Here is a 19,304-nt window from a genome sequence, read left to right as displayed (position 1 = left end):
TTTTTTTTTGAGACAGGGTCTCCCTCTGTCCACAGCCCGGCTAATTTTGTATTTTTAGTAGAGACGGGATTTTACCATATTCGTCAGGCTGGTCTTGAACTTCCATCCTCAGGTGATCTGCCCGCCTTGGCCTCCCAAAGTGCTGGGATTACAGGCGTGAGCCACGGCACCTGGCAGTGAAACAGGATATTTTAGTGGAGACATTTTATCATAAAATAGCAAGATTCTGTGATTGGGTCAGAGTGTCATTGCTGCGGTTGAAGGTGTTTGGTACCTATTGCTCCTCCCTTTAAAAGTAATAAAGGGCCGGGCGCGGTGGCTCAAGCCTGTAATCCCAGCACTTTGGGAGGCCGAGACGGGCGGATCACGAGGTCAGGAGATCGAGACCATCCTGGCTAACACAGTGAAACCCCGTCTCTACTAAAAACTACAAAAAATTAAGCCGGGCGACGTGGCGGCGCCTGTAGTCCCAGCTACCCGGGAGGCTGAGGCAGGAGAATGGCATGAACCCGGGAGACGGAGCTTGCAGTGAGCTGAGATCCGGCCACAGCACTCCAGCCTGGGTGACAGAGCGAGACTCCGTCTCAAAAAAAAAAAAAAAAAAGTAATAAAGCTGGAAGTTGAAGTTAGTTTTTCAGGGTGACAAAATTCAGTATGGGTAGTTAGCTCAAGGCTGGGCATAGATGAACAGTGTGAAAGTCTGCTCTGGTAACTCCCTGTTCAGTCAGATCATGATCAAGTCTTAAAAACCAGAGAGCCAGCCAGTCCATCCCTTTCAGATGACTTTACAGATCCTTTCTCTGTTCTTTATGTGTTGATTTTATTTTGTAAGTCTCAAAAGACAGCCTTATTAAAGCCAGGTTCTCAGAAGGTCACCACTGCCTTACCTACCAGTGATGCTTAGTCTCCAGTTACTGGTGGTTCACAAGGAGCCTCTTGCCTCCTGAAAGCCCACAGTAGGATCCTCAAATGCAAGTCTTTCTTGTCCCTCTTAAAAGTAACTAGCACTCTGCCGGGCGCGGTGGCTCACGCCTGTAATCCCAGCACTTTGGGAGGCCGAGGCAGGCGGATCATGAGGTCAGGAGATCGAGACCATCCTGGCTAACATGGTGAAACCCCCGTCTCTACTAAAAATACAAAAAAAAATTAGCCGGGCGTGGTGGTACACGCCTGTAGTCCCAGCTACTCGGAGGCTGAGGCAGGAGAATGGCATGAACCCGGGAGGCGGAGCTTGCAGTGAGCCGAGATGGCGCCACTGCACTCCAGCCTGGGCGACAAAGCGAGACTCCATCTCAAAAAAAAAAAAAAATAACTAACACTCTAGGCAGGGAGCAGTGGCTCATGCCTGTAATCCCAGCACGTTGGGAGGCCAAGGTGGGCAGATCACTTGAGGTCAGGTGATTTAGGTCAATTACAAACCTAAACTACCTTTTTTTTTTTGTTTTTTGAGACAGAGTCTCACTGTGACACCCAGGCTGGAGCGCAATGGTGCGATCTCCGCTCACTGCAACCTCCACCTCCCAGGTTTAATCAATTCTCCTGACTCGGCCTCCTGAGTAGCTGGGACTACAGGCATGTGCCACCACGCCTGGCTAATTTTTTTGTATTTTTAGTAGAGACGGGATTTCACCATGTTGGTCAGGCTGGTCTCGAACTCCTGACCTCAAATGATTCACCCACCTTGGCCTCCAAAAGTGCTGGGATTACAGGCATGAGCCACCATGCCCAGCCTATTCTTGCTTTTTAAGTATAAATTACTGTTAGTTTCATTATTTTCAGTTTAGTTTGGTTGTTTGGCTATTCCTACGATCTGTAATGATGTATATTTGTATCAAAAGTAGTTTAGGACTGGGCACCGTGGCTCAAGCCTGTAATCCCAGCACTTTGAGAGCCCGAGGCGGGTGGATCACTTGAGGTCAGGAGTTTGACACCAGCCTGGCCAATATGGTGAACCCCTGTCTCTACTAAAAATACAAACATTAGCTGGGCCTGGTGGCATGCGCCTGTAGTCCCAGCTACTCAGGAGGCTGAGGCAGGAGAATCACTTGAACCCGGGAAGTGGAGGTTGCAGTGAGCTGAGATCGCACCATTGCGCTCCAGCCTGGGTGTCACAGTGAGACTCTGTCTCAAAAAACAAAAAAAAAAGGTAGTTTAGGTTCGTATTTTCTAATAACTAGATGTTAAGACATTCATTCTCTCAACAAATACGAATGCCTACTATATGCTAGGCTCTGTGATTAAAAAATGAATCACCTGTACCATACTTGCTAAAGTAGATGTGTACAGATCTTCGGCCCTCCTCACTGAATGTGCTTCCATCATGACACCTTTGTGTTATCACAGAGTTTCTATTTTTTTTTTTTTTTTTTTTTTTTTTTTTTTTTTTTTTGACACAGAGTCTTGCTCCATCGCCCAGGTTGGAGTGCAGTGGCGTGAACTTGGCTCACTGCAACCTCCACCTCCCAGGTTCAAGCGATTCTCCTGCCTCAGCTTCCTGAGTAGCTGGGACTACAGGCACAGGCCACCACACCCGGCTAATTTTTGTATTTTTAGTAGAGATGAGGTTTCCCCATGTTGGCCAGGCTGGTCTCGAACTCCTAGCATTACAGGCATGAGCCACCATGCCCTGCCACAGTCTTTTTATCAGAGAGAAATGGAAATAAGAAGAGTAGGTCGTGGGTTGTAGGATCTTTTGTCCACCTCTTATCCTGCCTTGTACTTACAATACTTTTTTCTTCTTTTTTTTTTTTTTTGGAGACAGAATCTCACTCTTTCGCCCAGGCTGGAGTGCAGTGACACAGTCTCAGCTCACTGCAACCTCCACCTCCTGGGTTCAAGTGATTCTTGTGCCTCTGCCTCCCCAGTGGCTGAGATTGCAGGCACGCACCACGGTGCCTGGCTAATTGTCTGTATTTTTAGTAGAGACAGGGTTTCACCATGTTGGCTAGGCTGGCTCTGGAACTCCACTCCTGACTTCAAGTGATCCACCCGACTCGGCCTCCCAAAGTTTTGGGATTACAGGCATGAGCCACCACACCTGCCCCATTACCACCATTCTTTCTGTCTTGCCAGGTCTCCATCCAATCCCACCCCAAGGAGGAAAACTGGAGATTGCTGGAATGGTTGTGGGCCAGTGGGCTGGCAGCAGATCCTCCAGGGGCCGAGGATCCTTCGGCATGCAAGTGGTTTCTGTCGGTGGGCCAGGAAAGGGGTATGTATCCAAATAGGTTGGTATGAGCTAGTCCCCTTGGGAAAATGCCTAGGTATTAAATCCTTCTATTAAAGCAAGAAGTACTAACTTTACTTTTTTTTTTTCTTTTTTTCTTTCTCTTTTTGAGATGGGGTCTCACTTTGTTGCCCAGGCTGGAGTGCAGTGGCATGATCTCGGCTTCCTGCAACCTCCTCTGCCTCCCAGGTTCAAGTGATCCTCCTGCCTCAGCCTCCCAAGTAGCTGGGACCACAGGTGTGCATCACCATGACTGGCTAATTTTTCATATTTTTGGTAGAACTGGGGTTTCGCCACGTTGCCCAGGCTGGTCTCAAACTCCTGGGCTCAAGCAATCCTCCTGTCTTGGCTTTCCAAAGTGCTGGGATTGCGGGTATGAGCCACCATGCCTGACCAACTTTCCTTTTTTTTTTTTTTTTTTTTTTTTTTTTCTTGAGATGGAGTCTTCGCTCTTGTTTCCCAGGCCGAAATGCAATGGTGTGGTCTTGGCTCACTGCAACCTCCACCTTCCGGGTTCAAGTGATTCTCCTGCGTCAGTCTCCCAAGTAGCTGGAATTACAGGCGCCCACCACCACGCCAGGCTAATTTTTGTATTTTTAATAGAGATGGGGTTTCACCGTGTTGGCCAGGCTGGTCTCAAACTCCTGACCTCAGGTGATCCGCCCACCTCAGCCTCCCAAAGTGCTGGGATTACAGGTGTGAGCCACCACGCCTGGCCCAACTTTCCATTTTTTTTAAATCAGTCTTCAGTTTACCTCAGCAAATATATAATAAATTGCCCTGCCTTGATGAAAGAGTTTTTTGCCCTAGAGGAAGACATGGGATACAGAACAATTCAGTTCAGTAGAATATAGCAATGACCGAAATAGATGTTCAGTAGTAACACTGAGAAGGGGTATCTGACTTAAGAGGTCAGACTTCCAAGAGGAGACAAATAGTTAACCAAGTGAAAAGGGGTGTGTGGGCTTTATGTTTCTCATGATCACTTTTTCTCTCACTTGCTAAAGGCATGGAAAAGAACAGACTGGTAGAGGATCCAAGGGACACAAAAAAGGAAATAAGCAAGTAAGTATGTTTTTTGAGATATTTAGCTTCTGTTTGATGCCTTTTGCCTTTTCAGCTAAACTACAAGAGATCACATCAGGCATGGAAACCTGAGCTGCTTAGGGGAGCTTCTCAACTCCTTCAGGCATTTGATTTCATTCTAATGGTATAGTGAGGGTTAGCCTGCCCCAAGCTGTTCCCACAGGGCTGCAGAGTCTTACCCTTTTCCGAGTGAGGCCACAAGATAGAAACCAGGTACTGTGTCCTAAAGACCTCCTAGCATACTATGTGCAACATGCAGCCAGAAAGGGGCCAGAGTGATGCTAACAGTGAGTCTGCCCATAGCCTGCCTGAGCTTCTGAGGGGCCACCAGATATGGTGGACTTTAAAAAATTGGACTTTTTACCTTTGCTGAATATATGTGGTGGGAGCACTACCATTCTGCTTATTCTTTTTTTTTTTTTTTTTTTTTGAGACAGAGTTTAGCTCCTGTTGCCTAGGCTGGAGTGCAATGGCACGATCTCGGCTCACCACAACCTCCGCCTCCCAGGTTCAAGCGATTCTCCTGCCTCAGCCTCCCGAGTAGCTGGGATTATAGGCATGCGCCACCACGCCTAATTTTGTATTGTTAGTAGAGATGGGGTTTCTCCATGTTAGTCAGGCTGGTCTTGAACTCCCGACCTCAGGCGATCCACTCACCTCTGCCTCCCAAAGTGCTGGATTACAGGCGTGAGCCACCGCACCCAGCCTGCTTATTCTCAATGACTCAGAAATGTCTTGAACTTTCTCTCTGTCTTCTCTCTCTCTCTCTCTCTCTCTCTCTCTCTCTCTCTCTCGAAAGGGTTTCACTCTGTCACTCAGGCAGGCTGGAGTGCAGTGGCACAATCACAGCTCACTGCAGCCTCTACCTCCTTGCCTCATGCAATCCTTGCAGCTCCATCTCTCAAGTAGCTGGGACTACAGGTGTGCGCCACCACACCCTGCTAAATTTTTCTTTTTTTTTGAGACAGGAGTCTCGCTTTGCCACCCAGGCTGGAGTGCAGTGGTGAGATCTCACCTCACTGCAAGCTCTGCCTCCTGGGTTCACACCATTCTCCTGCCTCAACCTCCCAAGTAGCTGGGACTACAGGCGCCCGCCACCACACCTGGCTAATTTTTTGTATTTTTAGTAGAGATGGGGTTTCACTGTGTTAGCCAGGATGGTCTCGACCTCCTGACCTCATGATCCACCTGCCTTGGCCCCCCAAAGTTTTTCTATTTTTTTTGTAGAGACAGGGTCTTACTTTGTTGCCCCAGGCTGGTCTCAAAGTCCTGGGCTCAAGTGATCCTCCAGCCTCTTAAAGTGCTGGGATTATAGGTGTGAGCCACTGCGCCCAGCCTTTAAACTTTCTTCTAATACATGCCTTGAATTATATCACAGTTCCCACTGGTCCTCATTAGTTATGTCCCACCCCACCCAAATACAAACTAGAAGGACCTATTCTTATAGTGATCCAAAATATTGTAGTAGACTCAAGCTGCTGGGCTTCTTAAAGTATAGCAGCTACCATTTCTTGAGTACCTACTTTCTACCAAGCCTCCTCTAGACATTCTACATGTAGTCTTTAATCCTGGGCAATTTTGTCATCAGTTCTCAATCCTAAATCTATTCTGTATACAGCCAGCCCTCACTGCATCCATGTTAATCCCCATCATCTAATGTTTCCTCAAATAAGATAAATTTGCTTTAATGTTATTTTTAGCCAAAAATGGAACTAGATAGTAAGTCTCCCACGCAAAGTATTTCATAATGCACTCCAAAGCTAGAGAACAGTGACTTTGGTAAAGCTTCTCACCTTTTTCTTGAAGCTGCTCAGTAAGGTAAAAAGGATGCACCTAGAAGGAAAGCTAATCACCAGATAGGCTCTCTCGTCAGGCAGTATAGCCTTGATGAATTCACCGGGATTCAGGGTCTGGTCATCAGGCATACAGTCTGAAAAGCCTGATACTTTTGGTATAATAAGAGTAGATCTATCTCTTAGTGGTTGATTCACACTAACCAAGATCATAGAAATAGCTGTGTGAATATGGCTAAGGGGTGGGGGAAGAAGGTGGTGAGAGATAAAGAACTGATTTACGATAAGAAATAGTTATCACAATGTATCACACATTTGCTCTTCTAATCACTCTTACAAACACGTGAGCTCATTGAAACCACATAAATACCCTGTGAAGTATTTATTATTCTCCATTTTATTATTATTTTTTGAGACAGGGTCTCACTCTGTCACCCAGGCTAAAGTGCAGTGCACTGCAGCCTCAACCTGCCAGGCTCAAGCAAACTTCCCACCTCAGCCTCCTGAGTAGCTGGGACTACAGGGGTGAGCCACCACACTCAGCTAATTTTTAAATATTTTTTGTAGAGATGGGGTTTTGCCATTTGCCCAGGCTGATATCAAACTCTTGGCCTCAAGCTGGGCCTCCCAAAGTGCTGGGATTATAGGAATGAGCCACCGCACCTGGGCTGTTCCCCATTTTAAACAGGAGGAAATTGAGACTCAGAAGAATGAAGTATCTTGCCCCAAATTATCTATCAAGTCAGTGTCAGAATTGACATTACAGCTTGAGCTAACTGATTCCAAAGCCCTATGCTATGCTAATTCCAATATAGCATAACAACTCTAGTTGTTAGAGACAAGCATCAGACTCAGGTGTGGCTGACTCTAGCGTACAGGCCTTTAACCATTACTACTAGAGCTTTCTTTATCTAAGGGCAAGCTACAAGAGAGGCTGTGGTATCAGAAGTTTGCTTGGGGGCATGGAATCAGAACAATGATATTAGCTAGCTTTTTTTTAAATGAGTCACGCAGGCTGGAGTGCAGTGTTGCAATCATAGTTTACTGCAGCCTCAAACCCCTGGGCTCAAGTGATCCTCCTGCCTCAGCCTTCTGAGTAGCTGGGACTACAGGTGCACGCCACCATGCCCAGCTAATTTTTATATTTTTTGTAGAGACAGGGTTTCGCCGTGTTGGCCAGACTGGTCTCGAACTCCTGAGCTCAGGTGATCCGCCTGCCTCGGCCTCCCAAAGTGCTGGGATTACAGGGATGAGCCACTGTGCCCAGCCTTAGTGAGCATTTATTGAATTCTTACACTGTGCCAAACACACATGTTCTAAGTACTTTATATGTAGTGTCTCATTGAATCCTTACAGGAACCTACAAAGTAGATACTCTTATTCTATTTTACAGATGACGAAAGTGAGAGAAAACAAGGGATGGTAGGTGATCTTAAGTTTCTCTTAGCTAAGATGGCTGCGGACACTGTTATCTGCTCTAGAAGTCACCTAGCCAAGGAAATCCTCATTTCAGCTTGGTTTATAGCAAGCCATCTTCTCTGGACAGAGCTGCTGCTGACTTCCTTTTTGACTCTTCTTTTTCTGTTTCAATCAGGACAGAAAAAGAAGAGTATGAGATAATTAATAAAATGTTCTAGCTTATTAAATCTGGTTACACTGTAATCCTGTCTTCCTGAGATTATTCCTAGGCCACAAGAGTTTTATATGTTCTTAAATTCTTTTTTTTTTGTAATTTTATTTTATTTTTTTAAATTTTATTTATTTATTTATTTATTTTGAGATAGAATCTCGCTCTGTCGCCCACGCTGGAGTGCAGTGGTGCGATCTCCACTCACTGCAAGCTCCGCCACCTCCCGGGTTCACACCATTCTCCTGCCTCAGCCTCCCTAGAAGCTGGGACTACAGGCGCCCACCACCACGCCCGGCTAATTTTTTTGTATTTTTAGTAGAGACGGGTTTCCACCGTGTTCACCAGGGTGGTCTCGATCTCCTGACCTCGTGATCTGCCTGCCTCGGCCTCCCAAAGTGTGGGATTACAGGCGTGAGCCACTGCGCCCAGCCTAATTTTACTTTTTAGAAAACAGTCTTGCTCCATCACCCAGGCTGGAGTGCAGTAGCACGATGTCAGCTCACTACAACCTCCGCCTCCTGGGTTCAAGCAATTGGCCTACCTCAGCCTCTCAAGTAGCTGGGATTACAGGAATGCACCACCATACCCAGCAAATTTTTATATTTTTAGTAGTGACAGGGTTTCACCATATTGGCCTGGCTGATCTTGAACTCCGGACCTCAGTTGATCTGCCTGCCTTGGCCTCCCAAAGTGCCCAGGATGCAGTGCAGTGGCACGATCTTGGCTCACTGCAACCTCTGCCTCCCAGATTCAAGCGATTCTCCTGCTTCAGCCTCCCAAGTAGCTGGGATTACAGGTGCCTGCCACCACACCCGGCTAATTTTTGTATTTTTAATAGAGACAGGGTTTCACTGTGTTGGCCAGGCTGGTCTCGAACTCCTGGCCTCATGATCCGCCCACCTTGGCCTTCCAAAGTGCAGGGATTACAGGCGTGAGACACCACACCCAGCCAGGCCTGTTCTAAAATTTTTTTTTTTTTTTTTTTTTTTTTTTTTTTTTTTTTTTTTTGAGACAGAGTCTCGTTCTGTCGCCAGGCTGGAGTGCAGTGGCACGATCTCGGCTCACCCCAACCTCCGCCTCCTGGGTTCAAGCAATTCTCCTGCCTCAGCCTCCTGAGTAGCTGGGATTACAGGTGCCCGCTACCACGTCCGGCTACTTTTTTTTGTATTTTTAGTAGAGACGGGGTTTCACCATGTTCATCAGGCTGGTCTTCAACCCCTGACCTTGTGATCCACCTGCCTCGACCTCCCAAAGTTCTGGGATTACAGGCGTGAGCCACAGCGCCTGGCCGCCTGTTCTTAAATTCTTAAGTGACTTACTTGTAATGTTTTGATTTATTTGTTGACTCCTTCAGGTGGCTAATTCCATCCATTTGTATGGCTGTTACTAGTTTCATGTTATTTCCAGGTTGTTGGACAATACTTCACAGTAAGCCCCATATGTACAGACTTTGGAACCAAATGATCTAGCTTTGAATCTGGTTCTGCTACTTACTAGTTCTGTGACCTTGGGCAAGTTACTTAGCCTCTCTGCCCTAGTTTTCTCATCTATAAAATTGGAGAAATTGGTATCTATGTTGCAGAGTTGTTATATGAGGACTAAAAGTCAAGTCTGTACTTTTTTGAGCCTGTTTATTTTTTCTTTTTCTTTTTCTTTTTTTTTTTTTTTTTTTTAAGACAGGATCTCACTCTGTTGCCCAGGCTGGAATGCAGTGGTGCAATCATGACTCACTGCAGCCTGGACCTCCCAAGCTCAAGCGATCCTCCCACCTCAACCTCCCAGGTAGCTTGGACCACAGGTGCATGCCACCATGCCCAGCCAATTTTTGTAATTTTTGTAGACATGGGGTTTTGCCATGTTGCCCAGGCTGGTCTCAAACTCCTGAGTTCAAACAATCTGCCTGCCTTGGCCTTCTAGGAGCTTCAGTTTCCTTATCTGTAAAAGGAACAACAGAGTATGTGGCATGTTCAACCACTTAGTCAGAAGCTGTTATTATTCCTAGCACCATTCATTAAGAGCCAGCACTGCACAAGGTAATGTAGTTCATATCATTAGCAATAGCTATCATGTTCCTGGGATTTACAAAAACCAGGTGATTGTTTTTAGTTATGAAAGATTCTATGGCTCACGCCTATAATCCCAGCACTTTGAGAGGCTGAGTTGGGCGGATCACCTGAGGTCAGGAGTTCGAGACCAGCCTGACCAACATGGAGAAATTGCGTTTCTACTAAAAAACAAAATTAGCCAGGCATGGTGGCACATGCCTGTAATCCCAGCTACTTGGGAGGCTGAGGCAGGAGAATTGCTTGAACTCGGGAGGCAGAGGTTGGGGTGAGCTGAGATCGTGCCACTGCACTCCAGCCTGGGCAACAGGAGCGAAACTCTGTCTCAAAAAGAAAAGAAAGATTCTGTGGAATATTGCACATAGACCTTCTATGTTTTTTCCTTTTCTTTCAGTTGTCTGTCCAGTTGTCAGCATTAGGCAGTGTTGCATGGCAGTTAAGAGAATAGACTTTAGAGGAGTAGAATCCTGGCCCCACGACTTTGTATCTGTGTCTGCTTAAGCAAGTTGCTTTAATCTTTCTGAGCCTCACCTTCCTCATCAGCAAATGGGGCATGATCATATCTACCATTTAGGATCCCCATAGTATTAGAAAAACATATTTTTAAGCTTTGTAAATAGTAGCAGCGTCAGCCAGGCGCAGTGGCTCACACCTGTAATCCCAGCACTTTGGGAGGCTGAGGCGGGCAGATGACCTGAGCTCAGGAGTTCAAGCCCAGTGTGGCCAACATGGTGAAACCCTGTCTCTACAAAAAATACAAAAATCAGCTGGATGTGGTGGTGCACGCATGTAGTCCCAGCTACTTGGGGGAGCTGAGGTGGGAAGATGGCTTGAGCCCAGGAGATCATGGCTGCAGTAAGCCAGGATTGCAGCACTGCACTCCAACTTGGGTGACAGAGCAAGACCCTGTATAAAAAAAAGAAAAAGTAGCTGTGTCATTATTGTGTTGTCATTGCCATGGATTTCAGTTGGGTCTATATGTTTTCACCCTAACTTCTCAAGATAATACCAGAATGTACTAGGTATCCGGCAGGGCGCAGTGACTCACACCTGTAATCCCAGCACTCTGGGAGGCTGCGGTAGGCAGATCAGTTGAGGCCAGGAGTTCGACACCAGCCTGGCCAACATGATGAAACCCGTCTCTACTAAAAATACAGAAGTTAGCCAGGCGTGGTGGTGGGCGCCTGTAAACCCAGCTACTCTCAGGAGGCTGAGGTGGGAGGATTGCTTGAACCTTGGAGGCAGGTTACAGTGAGCTGAGATTGCAGACTGCACCCCAGCCTGGGCGACAGAGCGAGACTCTATCTCAAAAAAAAAAAAAAAAAGAATGTACTAGTTATCAACCAGCTTGAGGTCTTCTGGTGTTTTCGAAGAACTGAAGCCGCTTTCTCAGGCTAGCTTATGAATATGCTTAGGAAGGGTCAGCCAGTCTGGATTCCCATTTCCACTGAGTATCTCTGTTTTTAACAGGGCTCTTCAGATGGAGTTTCTAAATCCTGGAGCTTCATCAAGGTCGGTCTCGCTCCCAGGTAAATGGAAACAGTGGCGCATTGATCAAGGAAGAGAAGAGTGATTATCGTCTTCCAGCTCCATCACAATGTGCCTTATCCAGAGACAGCAACGAGTGTAATAATGGTAACCGCTACTTCCCTATGAAGAATAGGGAGAAGAACCACTTACAAGAGCAAAAGCTAGAAACTGTGGCACAACGGAAAGAGGACTGACAAGCTGAAGATGGCTTCACCAAACCAGGAAGAGGGAAAAACTTTTACTTTTCTGATTTGAGGCCCAAGCTAGAGGAGGATATAAATGCTTACCCTAGATTTCTCCAGGATTTTGGTGGGATGTCCTATTTTGTCCATCTTTTCCCCTTCCCTGCCTTTTTCTGGGACTCCAGATTCAGTGGTCTGTTTCTGGAGAAGTTCTGGTCAAAGATGAATGGCAGTAAGACTAGCTCCTAGTCTCAAATTGAATACATAGCACCAATAGTTTATTTATCTCCTCTGGGAGCCTAGTAAGGCAGTAGCTGTCAGAAATTGGGTGTCATCACATAAGGTCCTATAGAAAAGTTCCAGCTTTGGTTTTTCTGAGTATTTATAATGATACTCATTATCACAGACTTACATGGTAAACCTATGAGGTTGTGGGAACAGCTGTGGCTTCCTGAGGTTTTGTTGTTTTTGTTTTGTTTTTCTATGAAGTGGTATCTACCTCTTCTTCACTCCTTCTTCCAACTTACCTACCCCTGGATTTTGTACCACCACCTCTAGCTTTGGCCTGACAATCAGATAGGTAGATGTTTTCAGAAAAGTAAGGTAGTATTATTTTTTTTTATACACTTCAAAAAAATTATCAATGGCCTTTGTACTGGAGGATTCAAGTGAATCAGAAAAGTACTGGGCAGATTTTTCCTGCCTCTCAACCAGTGCATTGTTTGTAAAATAGAAGATGTGGCACAGTTCATTCACTCCCTACTGCCCACACTATGAAAGGGTGGGAATCAGTGTAATGAACTTGAGTACGAAAGGGACTCAAAAGACTCTGTGTGTGGTGTGTGTGTGTGTTTGTGCGCGCGTGCGTGTGTGTGTGTGAATGTGTGGGTGGGTGTATATATGAATGTGTGTATATGCATACACATACCCTTTATATAAAGAGACAGATCTATTTATCTATACATATTTTATATATATGTGTGTGTATGTGTGTATATGTGTGTATATATATACACATACATACATGCTGATGTCCCAGAGGATTTACTCAATTTCCCAGAAATGCTTCCACTGCTATGGAGTGGAAGGTTTCAAAAGACCACACTTTAAATCTGAAATTCTTACTAAGTCACAGCCCATCACAATTATGAGAAGTTGGATGGGCTTCTCTAAATCAGACAAAAAGTACTTTCCAGAAATTGCCTGTTCAGAACAACAAACTCTTGGGTTGTTACAAGCTTTATCTTGAACAGAGCCCTCACATCCCATATGGTGAAAACAGGAGGTTGGAATGGGATTGGGAAGAGTTGGGCATTTCCTTATGAAGGTTTGGAGAGAAAAGGGGGATGGGAGGTGACTACCATTTGAAAGGGCTTTCAGCCAATTTGGAGGAAATCTCTTCTGGAACTCCAGGGTCAAATTGGTTTCAGGCTAGAATTGATTGACATGAATCCCTGAAGGAGAGAGGACTAGCTTTGGAAAGATAGGGTAGGGAAGTGTGAGGAAACTATTTGATTTTACACGCCTAGATTGTTTCTTTTGTTCATTGACATTCTGACTACTGGATCTTTTCATTTGCTTTGCAAGGAAGACTTTAGAGGACTCTGGCCTGGGCCTTGAGAAGAATTCTATTAAAAGATTCTCAGCCTCCTGTGTGACCAGGATCTGCCCAGGATAAAGAGGCTATTCCTCCTTGCTGGAGATAATCTTGAGACAACCTTGCATTTCCAGTTTCCCTCCTTAGACAGCCTAAGTATGAGGGAGGGAAACATGGCTTGCAATAAATTAGCATTATGTCTTCATTCAGGAATTGAGGCTTCCAGCCTCACATACCTCCTTTTGGGCTTTGTGGTATTCTCGCCCAAGAAGTACCATTTCTACAGAAATACAACTGACTAATCTTCTAGCAGGGTTCTTTTTGAAAAACCCCATGCACCTTAACCCACAGCAGGTCCTTGGTGATTTTTGCCCAGACAACCAGAGGGCTATTTGCTTACTGCCCACTTACGCTGACCAGATCATAGGAATTGAAAACAGCGTCAGACTATTTAGTTCTAGTCTGTCCCAGATTAGAGAAGCCATGATTTTCATGGGGAGGGAGCCCTGGAATGCCTTGACCGCTGCCCAGATACTTCTTACATAAACCAAAGAAAGATGACAAGAGTGTACTTTTAACCAGACAGAAGTAGAAACAAAGTATACAGAAACCTCCTCTTTGGAATCAGCTCCCCTAATGTGGTACCCCTTCTTCTCTTGGACCTGCCCAACCTTTCACAACATCTTGAAGGTAGGACTTATATGTCCAGCAAAGGAAGGGATAGTAGTAAATTTACATGGCTTGGAATTTTCTTTCTGGAGCCACAGAGGGATGAATCCTTTGGAGCTCTAAGAGCAACCAGCATCACTGAGCTGTGAGATAACTTATATCTCCGTTTTCTAATAGGAAGCACTTGGACTTAAAATTGCTAAGATACTGTTTGCAGTTGCTGTTTCTGTGCATCTTGAATCTGTCTGACACAATCAGATGACAGTATTGTTAACTCTCACACCATTAAGAAAATTTCTTACTTTGTAGGCATCACTGTGAGAGGTAAAATTGCTGCTTTGGCAGGGATGATTCCAGTTTGCCAAAAGGCTTTTCTTCCTTCCACAAATTTTTTCCCCTAGCCCAGGGTGAAACAAGTGGGTCATCGCCAACCTTGATTTTTATTTGGATTCAGCATTTTGGGTTCAGAAGGTTATAAGAAAGAACCATAAATGGCCATATTCCTAGATTTTTATTTATCTGACAAAATACACAACTTAGAAGCCAGGAAAACTAAGGTTCATTACTAGGAGATGAACTTTTTCTAATTGGAGGACAAATTGTGGGAAGGTGGGGTCTGATCTTTGCTGCACCACTTGAAGAGACCGTCATCCTTCACTTGAGGTTCCGTTTCTAGCTGTGATGTGACCTCTCTTGAACAAAGTCATTTGGGAACCCCCAGAAATGACCCCTTTACATTGTAGGACCATAAGCAAAACACTCTGGTTGTGTATAGTCACTGATCCCCAAGGACTTGCAGTTTTTTATTTCTGCTGGTGTGTCTTGGGATCAGCTTATAACTCCTACTCTTAGTCAGTGACCAGTCCAGTGTGGTCTGGACCAGGCCTGACAAACTTCTGCTCACTTGCATCATTTTCATTCTGAGCCAGTAGGACTTTGGGTAGACTTTAAAGCCCAAGAATTGGTACTCGCTTTGGCTAGTGACATTTGATTTTTGTCTCCATCTTGATTTCTGACATTGTTGGCCAAGTCACATTAACTTTTTTTGATCACTGAGAAAAACAGTCGAACAAGGCATTACGGAGGGTGGTTGAGATGGAGGGTGGGGGGCAGGAGTGCTTATGTAGGGTAGAAAGAATGTGGGGGTAGCTGTTTGGGTATGGTGATCCAGTCCTTTGGAACCTTACAAGGCTCCTGTGGGCATGTATTACCATTACAGCCTCTACGACCCACCCACCTTTGAAAAGTCAGTACAAGTAGACCACAGTTTAAAGTAGTTAGTATAATTCTACTAAGGTTTAATCGTTATACTTGTTCACTTCCTGATGCATATTTCCTAAATATGCTTGGGGTTTGGGGTAGGGGGTTGAGTTTTCACTATTCATTGCGTGTCATCTTATATTTTTCTCCATCCTGTGACTTTGGCATCTTATTCGACTTTGTATTTTCTTTTCCCTTGGCTTATTGCAGTAGTCTGCTGGTGCAGGTAGAGAGCTCAGTGCACCTATTCCCTGTTACTGCTAATTATCTTGAATATTGTCAGAGGTTATTTTGATGTTCTAAGAATATAAAGTCATTTTTTACAAAATCATCTTTTCCAAGTTAAAAGCAAAATAAAAAAATCCCCCGTGCTAGGGTGCCCATTTCAGCTTTTGACATTGCCCCTGTACTTTTATGGATGCTCTTTTTGTCCGTGTTGGTAGTAACTAATGACTAGTGAATTTTCATGTAAATGAAGCAAAATAAATATTTCAGATTTTATTAATCTCTCATAACCGGCCAAATCTGATGACTTCATTTTAATTGCTTCCCAGAAGGCACTTCCCCTCCTACTTTCTATTCTATTCTATTCTATTCTTCTATTCTATTCTATTCTATTCCTAATCTGTTCTGTTTTTAGAATAACACACTAGGTAAAGAAACTTTAACTGCAAGGAGTCAGTGACTTTTAGTGCTCCCTGATAAATGTTATTGACAAAAGTAAAAAATTATTTCATTGTTTTTTTCCTGTATTACTATCTCCTCTCCTGTGCTCTTGACAGTGTGTTTAGTGGATGGATAATATGTATTTCTCTTTCCCATTCCCAGATTCCAAATTCCCTGCCTTTTTGGCCCACCTCACCACAAAAGCTCCATAGTTTATTAATGTAAGTTTGAATGGATGCTTCTTTGGGGAAACTGCAGGTGTTAATGGAAGAGTTTCAGAAAGGAATGAGAATGCCTCAGGAGTTGTTCTGTGATGGAAATTGGTCTGTTGTTCTGTTAATGCGGATGGAAAGAAACTTACAATGCTTAATAAAAATCTATTCTTTTAGTAAAAAAATTTGTGAAATAATTTTGGGTGTGTGAAGTTTGATTTCTTTTCCCATCTCTGGATCCCTTTCTGCAAATGGGGGATATACTTGTCTCAATTCAGAAGTGTTGCACAGAGATTTAGGAGTCTATCTGTATAATATCAGGGCAAGAGACCAAGTACAAGAATCATCAAAAGGTAGAGCATATTTAGCCTCCTGGTTAACTTCTTTATTTGGATGTCCTAAAGGCACCTTTGTCTTGACATTTCCCAAACTGAACCCATCCTTTCTGCGGAAGCCTGTGCCTCTCCATCAGTGACACTACTTTCTACTCAATTGCCTAAACCACAAACTGACCTGGGAGTGAACTGTCTTAGACTTGTCCCTCACTTCTCAAATCCAATTGATGAAAACGTTTATCTGTTGATAACACTCAACCATTTTTCTATTTCTCACATCTTTTCTGTCCTGGCTCCTGTGGCTTAGTGGAGGCCTCATCATGTCTTACTGGACTGTTGCAGTTGTTGCCCATCTTACTCCTTAACAAGGCAATTTTAAGCAACATTTTGTGTCTAAGTATATATACCTTTCTCCAGTGAAAGGGCCCATACCTTTTTTCAGGTTCTTAAAGGAATCTGTGACACAAAAGGATGGTAAGAACCATTGCTTTAATCCACCGTGCTTAGTAGCTTCTAGAGTAAAGTGTCCCTCTAACATGCTACTCCCCCAACTCCACGGTCCCTTCATGATCTGGGCCCTGACCACATCTCAGCTCATGTACTACCTCCGTACTCCAACCATAATAAAATGCATCCCATACACATTTAGCTGTCAATATCCATTTCTTCTCACTTGCTTGTACCATTGCTAAAATTCCTTTCTCCCTTTGTTTCTGGTGCAGACTCAACTTATTCCCCCAAGATTCAGCTCATGTCTTTATGATTCTTTTTCTGATCCCCAACTCGGTGATGAGTACAGACTCATCACAGCCAGCCCCTCTAGTGCTTTGCTGCATCTTTGCCCCTAGATTACACTTGTGAGCAGTGACTGTGCTTGACCATCTCTGTGTTCTTGGCACCTACTGCACAGCATGCACTTAGTAAATGTTTGATGAATAAGTCAAGGACACCTAAAACGCTTTTGAATAGGTCCTTTGGTACAAAGCAGATTTCAGACTCAAGGCAGAGGATATGTTGGTGGCAAAAACTCAGTAAGATTGGGTATGAGGTTTCAGCCCTGGATGGTATTCACTTAAATGTGTTTTAAAATTGAGCTCTGAGTCACCTTTGAGCCAAAGGGGGATGCTTTCAGCAGAGTCTGAAGCCAGGACTCTAGGGCATTCTTTACTGCTTCTGCCCAGTGACTCTAGCTGGGCTTGGCCTCTCTAACCACTTTGTGCCTTGTGTGTACAGATTCTAAAGGGAAACAGCTGAGCCTCAAGATGAACATTAGAGGCCTGCTGAAGCTTGTAAACACTTTATCCTTAAATGAAAAATTATTTATAACATCTTTTGTCTTATATGGGTTCATTATAGCTACAGATGTCTTTTCTTGGCCTTTGATCTTTGAGTGTTGGGACAGTGAAAACTTAATAGTAGGAAATCTTTAGCATTTGGCTTTTTAAAATGACCATTTATTGTGGACCTATTAGGTACCAGGCATAGTACTAAACTCTCATACATTATTTCTTATCCTTAAACAACTCTCCAAAGTACGATCCCTACTTTACATATGAGCAAACCGATTGAGTGGTGCCCTAGTTCACACACAGCTAATAAGTAATAAACCCCGGGTTGTAAATGTAAGTCTGTTTTGACTTAGATAACTCATTTTTGCCTCCCCAGCATTCCTTCCTTATTCTGGCAATTAAGCCCAGTTTTCTCCTTTGGGGGAAGTGGCCATCTATCTTGGTGTAGAGGTGGGTTGACCATATGGCTTCATCTCCCCCAGCACAGGGATGTAGGGGTAGGTGACCCAAGCAGGGTCAATTGTAGTGCTTTTTCATGGAGTTGAGGGAGAAAGTTACAAAGAATGAAAATAATCTCTTTTAAGATTACAAGCATTAGGAATAATGTGAGCCTGGAACACTGCCTTCTGTTTCCATCTTCCACAACTAGCCTTTATTGCATGTGAAAAATATGAAAATTCCATAATAATTTAATAACAGATACACAAAGGCATCTATTGAGGGCCTACGATGTGCAAGGGAGAGAGTTCTAGACACTTTATGTACATTTTCATTATTCAGTCCTATACATGTATAATTTCTAACTTGAGAAAAGGAGAATGTATCAGTCAGGATAGGCTAGGTTTTGCTGCAATGATAACCCCCAAATCTCAGTAATTTAACAAAAGTATACTTACTGCTCATATGTCCAACAGGGATTGACAGCAGAACTCTGTTCATGCATGGTGACTGGTGAACACTAATAGACTAATAGAAATTCTATCACCGCCAGGTGCGGTGGCTCACACCTGTAATCTCAGCACTTTGGGAGGCCAAGGCGGGCAGATCACCTGAGGTCGGGAGTTCGAGACCAGCCTGACCAACATGGAGAAACCCTGTCTCTACTAAAAATACAAAATTAGCTCGGCGTGGTGGCACATGCCTGTAATCCCAGCTACTAGGGAGGGTGAGGCAGGAGAATCACTTCAACATGGGAGGCAGAGGTTGCAGTTAGCCGAGATCGCGCCAGTGCACTACAGCCTGGGCAACAAGAGTGAAACTCCGTCTCAAAAAAAAAGAAAAAAAAATCCATTACCAAGACTCTACTTTTTTTTTTTTGAGTTGCTCTCTTTTTTTGCCCAGGCTAGAGTGCAGTGCAATGGCATGATCTCAGCTCACTGCAACCTCTGCCCCCCAGGTTCAAGTGATTCTCCTGACTTAGCCTCCTGAGTAGCTGGGATTACAGGCGTGCACCACCACACCCAGCTAATTTTGTATGTTTTAGTAGAGACAGGGTTTCACCATGTTGACCAGGCTGGTCTTGAACTCCCGACCTCAGGTAATCCGCCAGCCTCAGCCTCCCAAAGTAGTAGGATTACAGGCATAAGCCACCGCGACTGGTCACCAAGACTCTACTTTCAAGGATCATTTCCATAGTTTGTTACTAGAGAAGTCTCTCTGAATGTGTAGAGCATCAATGTGTTAAATAAAAGAAGTTCCATCACTGAGTCAGGGGAAGGCATATGACCAAAATATACCTTGGCTCTTAAAGCTTAGAGTGTCACAGA

The 19,304-nt window shown here is 44.4% G+C and overlaps 1 protein-coding gene across 1 annotated transcript in view; it reads left to right on the top strand.

The window, feature by feature from the left end:
* The window catches only part of FAM120C (family with sequence similarity 120C), a 129,469-nt gene extending 113,358 nt beyond the window's left edge, over positions 1-16,111 (top strand). Inside the window, 4 exon segments of the mRNA XM_033201008.1 lie at positions 3,073-3,211; positions 4,234-4,291; positions 11,269-11,290; positions 11,293-16,111. Coding sequence (XP_033056899.1) covers positions 3,073-3,211; positions 4,234-4,291; positions 11,269-11,290; positions 11,293-11,522 — 449 coding nt within the window. The 3' untranslated portion in view covers positions 11,523-16,111.
* The last annotated feature ends 3,193 nt before the right edge of the window (positions 16,112-19,304 follow it).

The sequence above is a fragment of the Trachypithecus francoisi genome, unplaced genomic scaffold (assembly GCF_009764315.1).
Source record: "Trachypithecus francoisi isolate TF-2019V2 unplaced genomic scaffold, Tfra_2.0 Lachesis_group6, whole genome shotgun sequence".
Classification (NCBI taxonomy): Eukaryota; Metazoa; Chordata; class Mammalia; order Primates; family Cercopithecidae; genus Trachypithecus; species Trachypithecus francoisi.
This window is presented reverse-complemented; position numbering and strand designations above follow the sequence as displayed.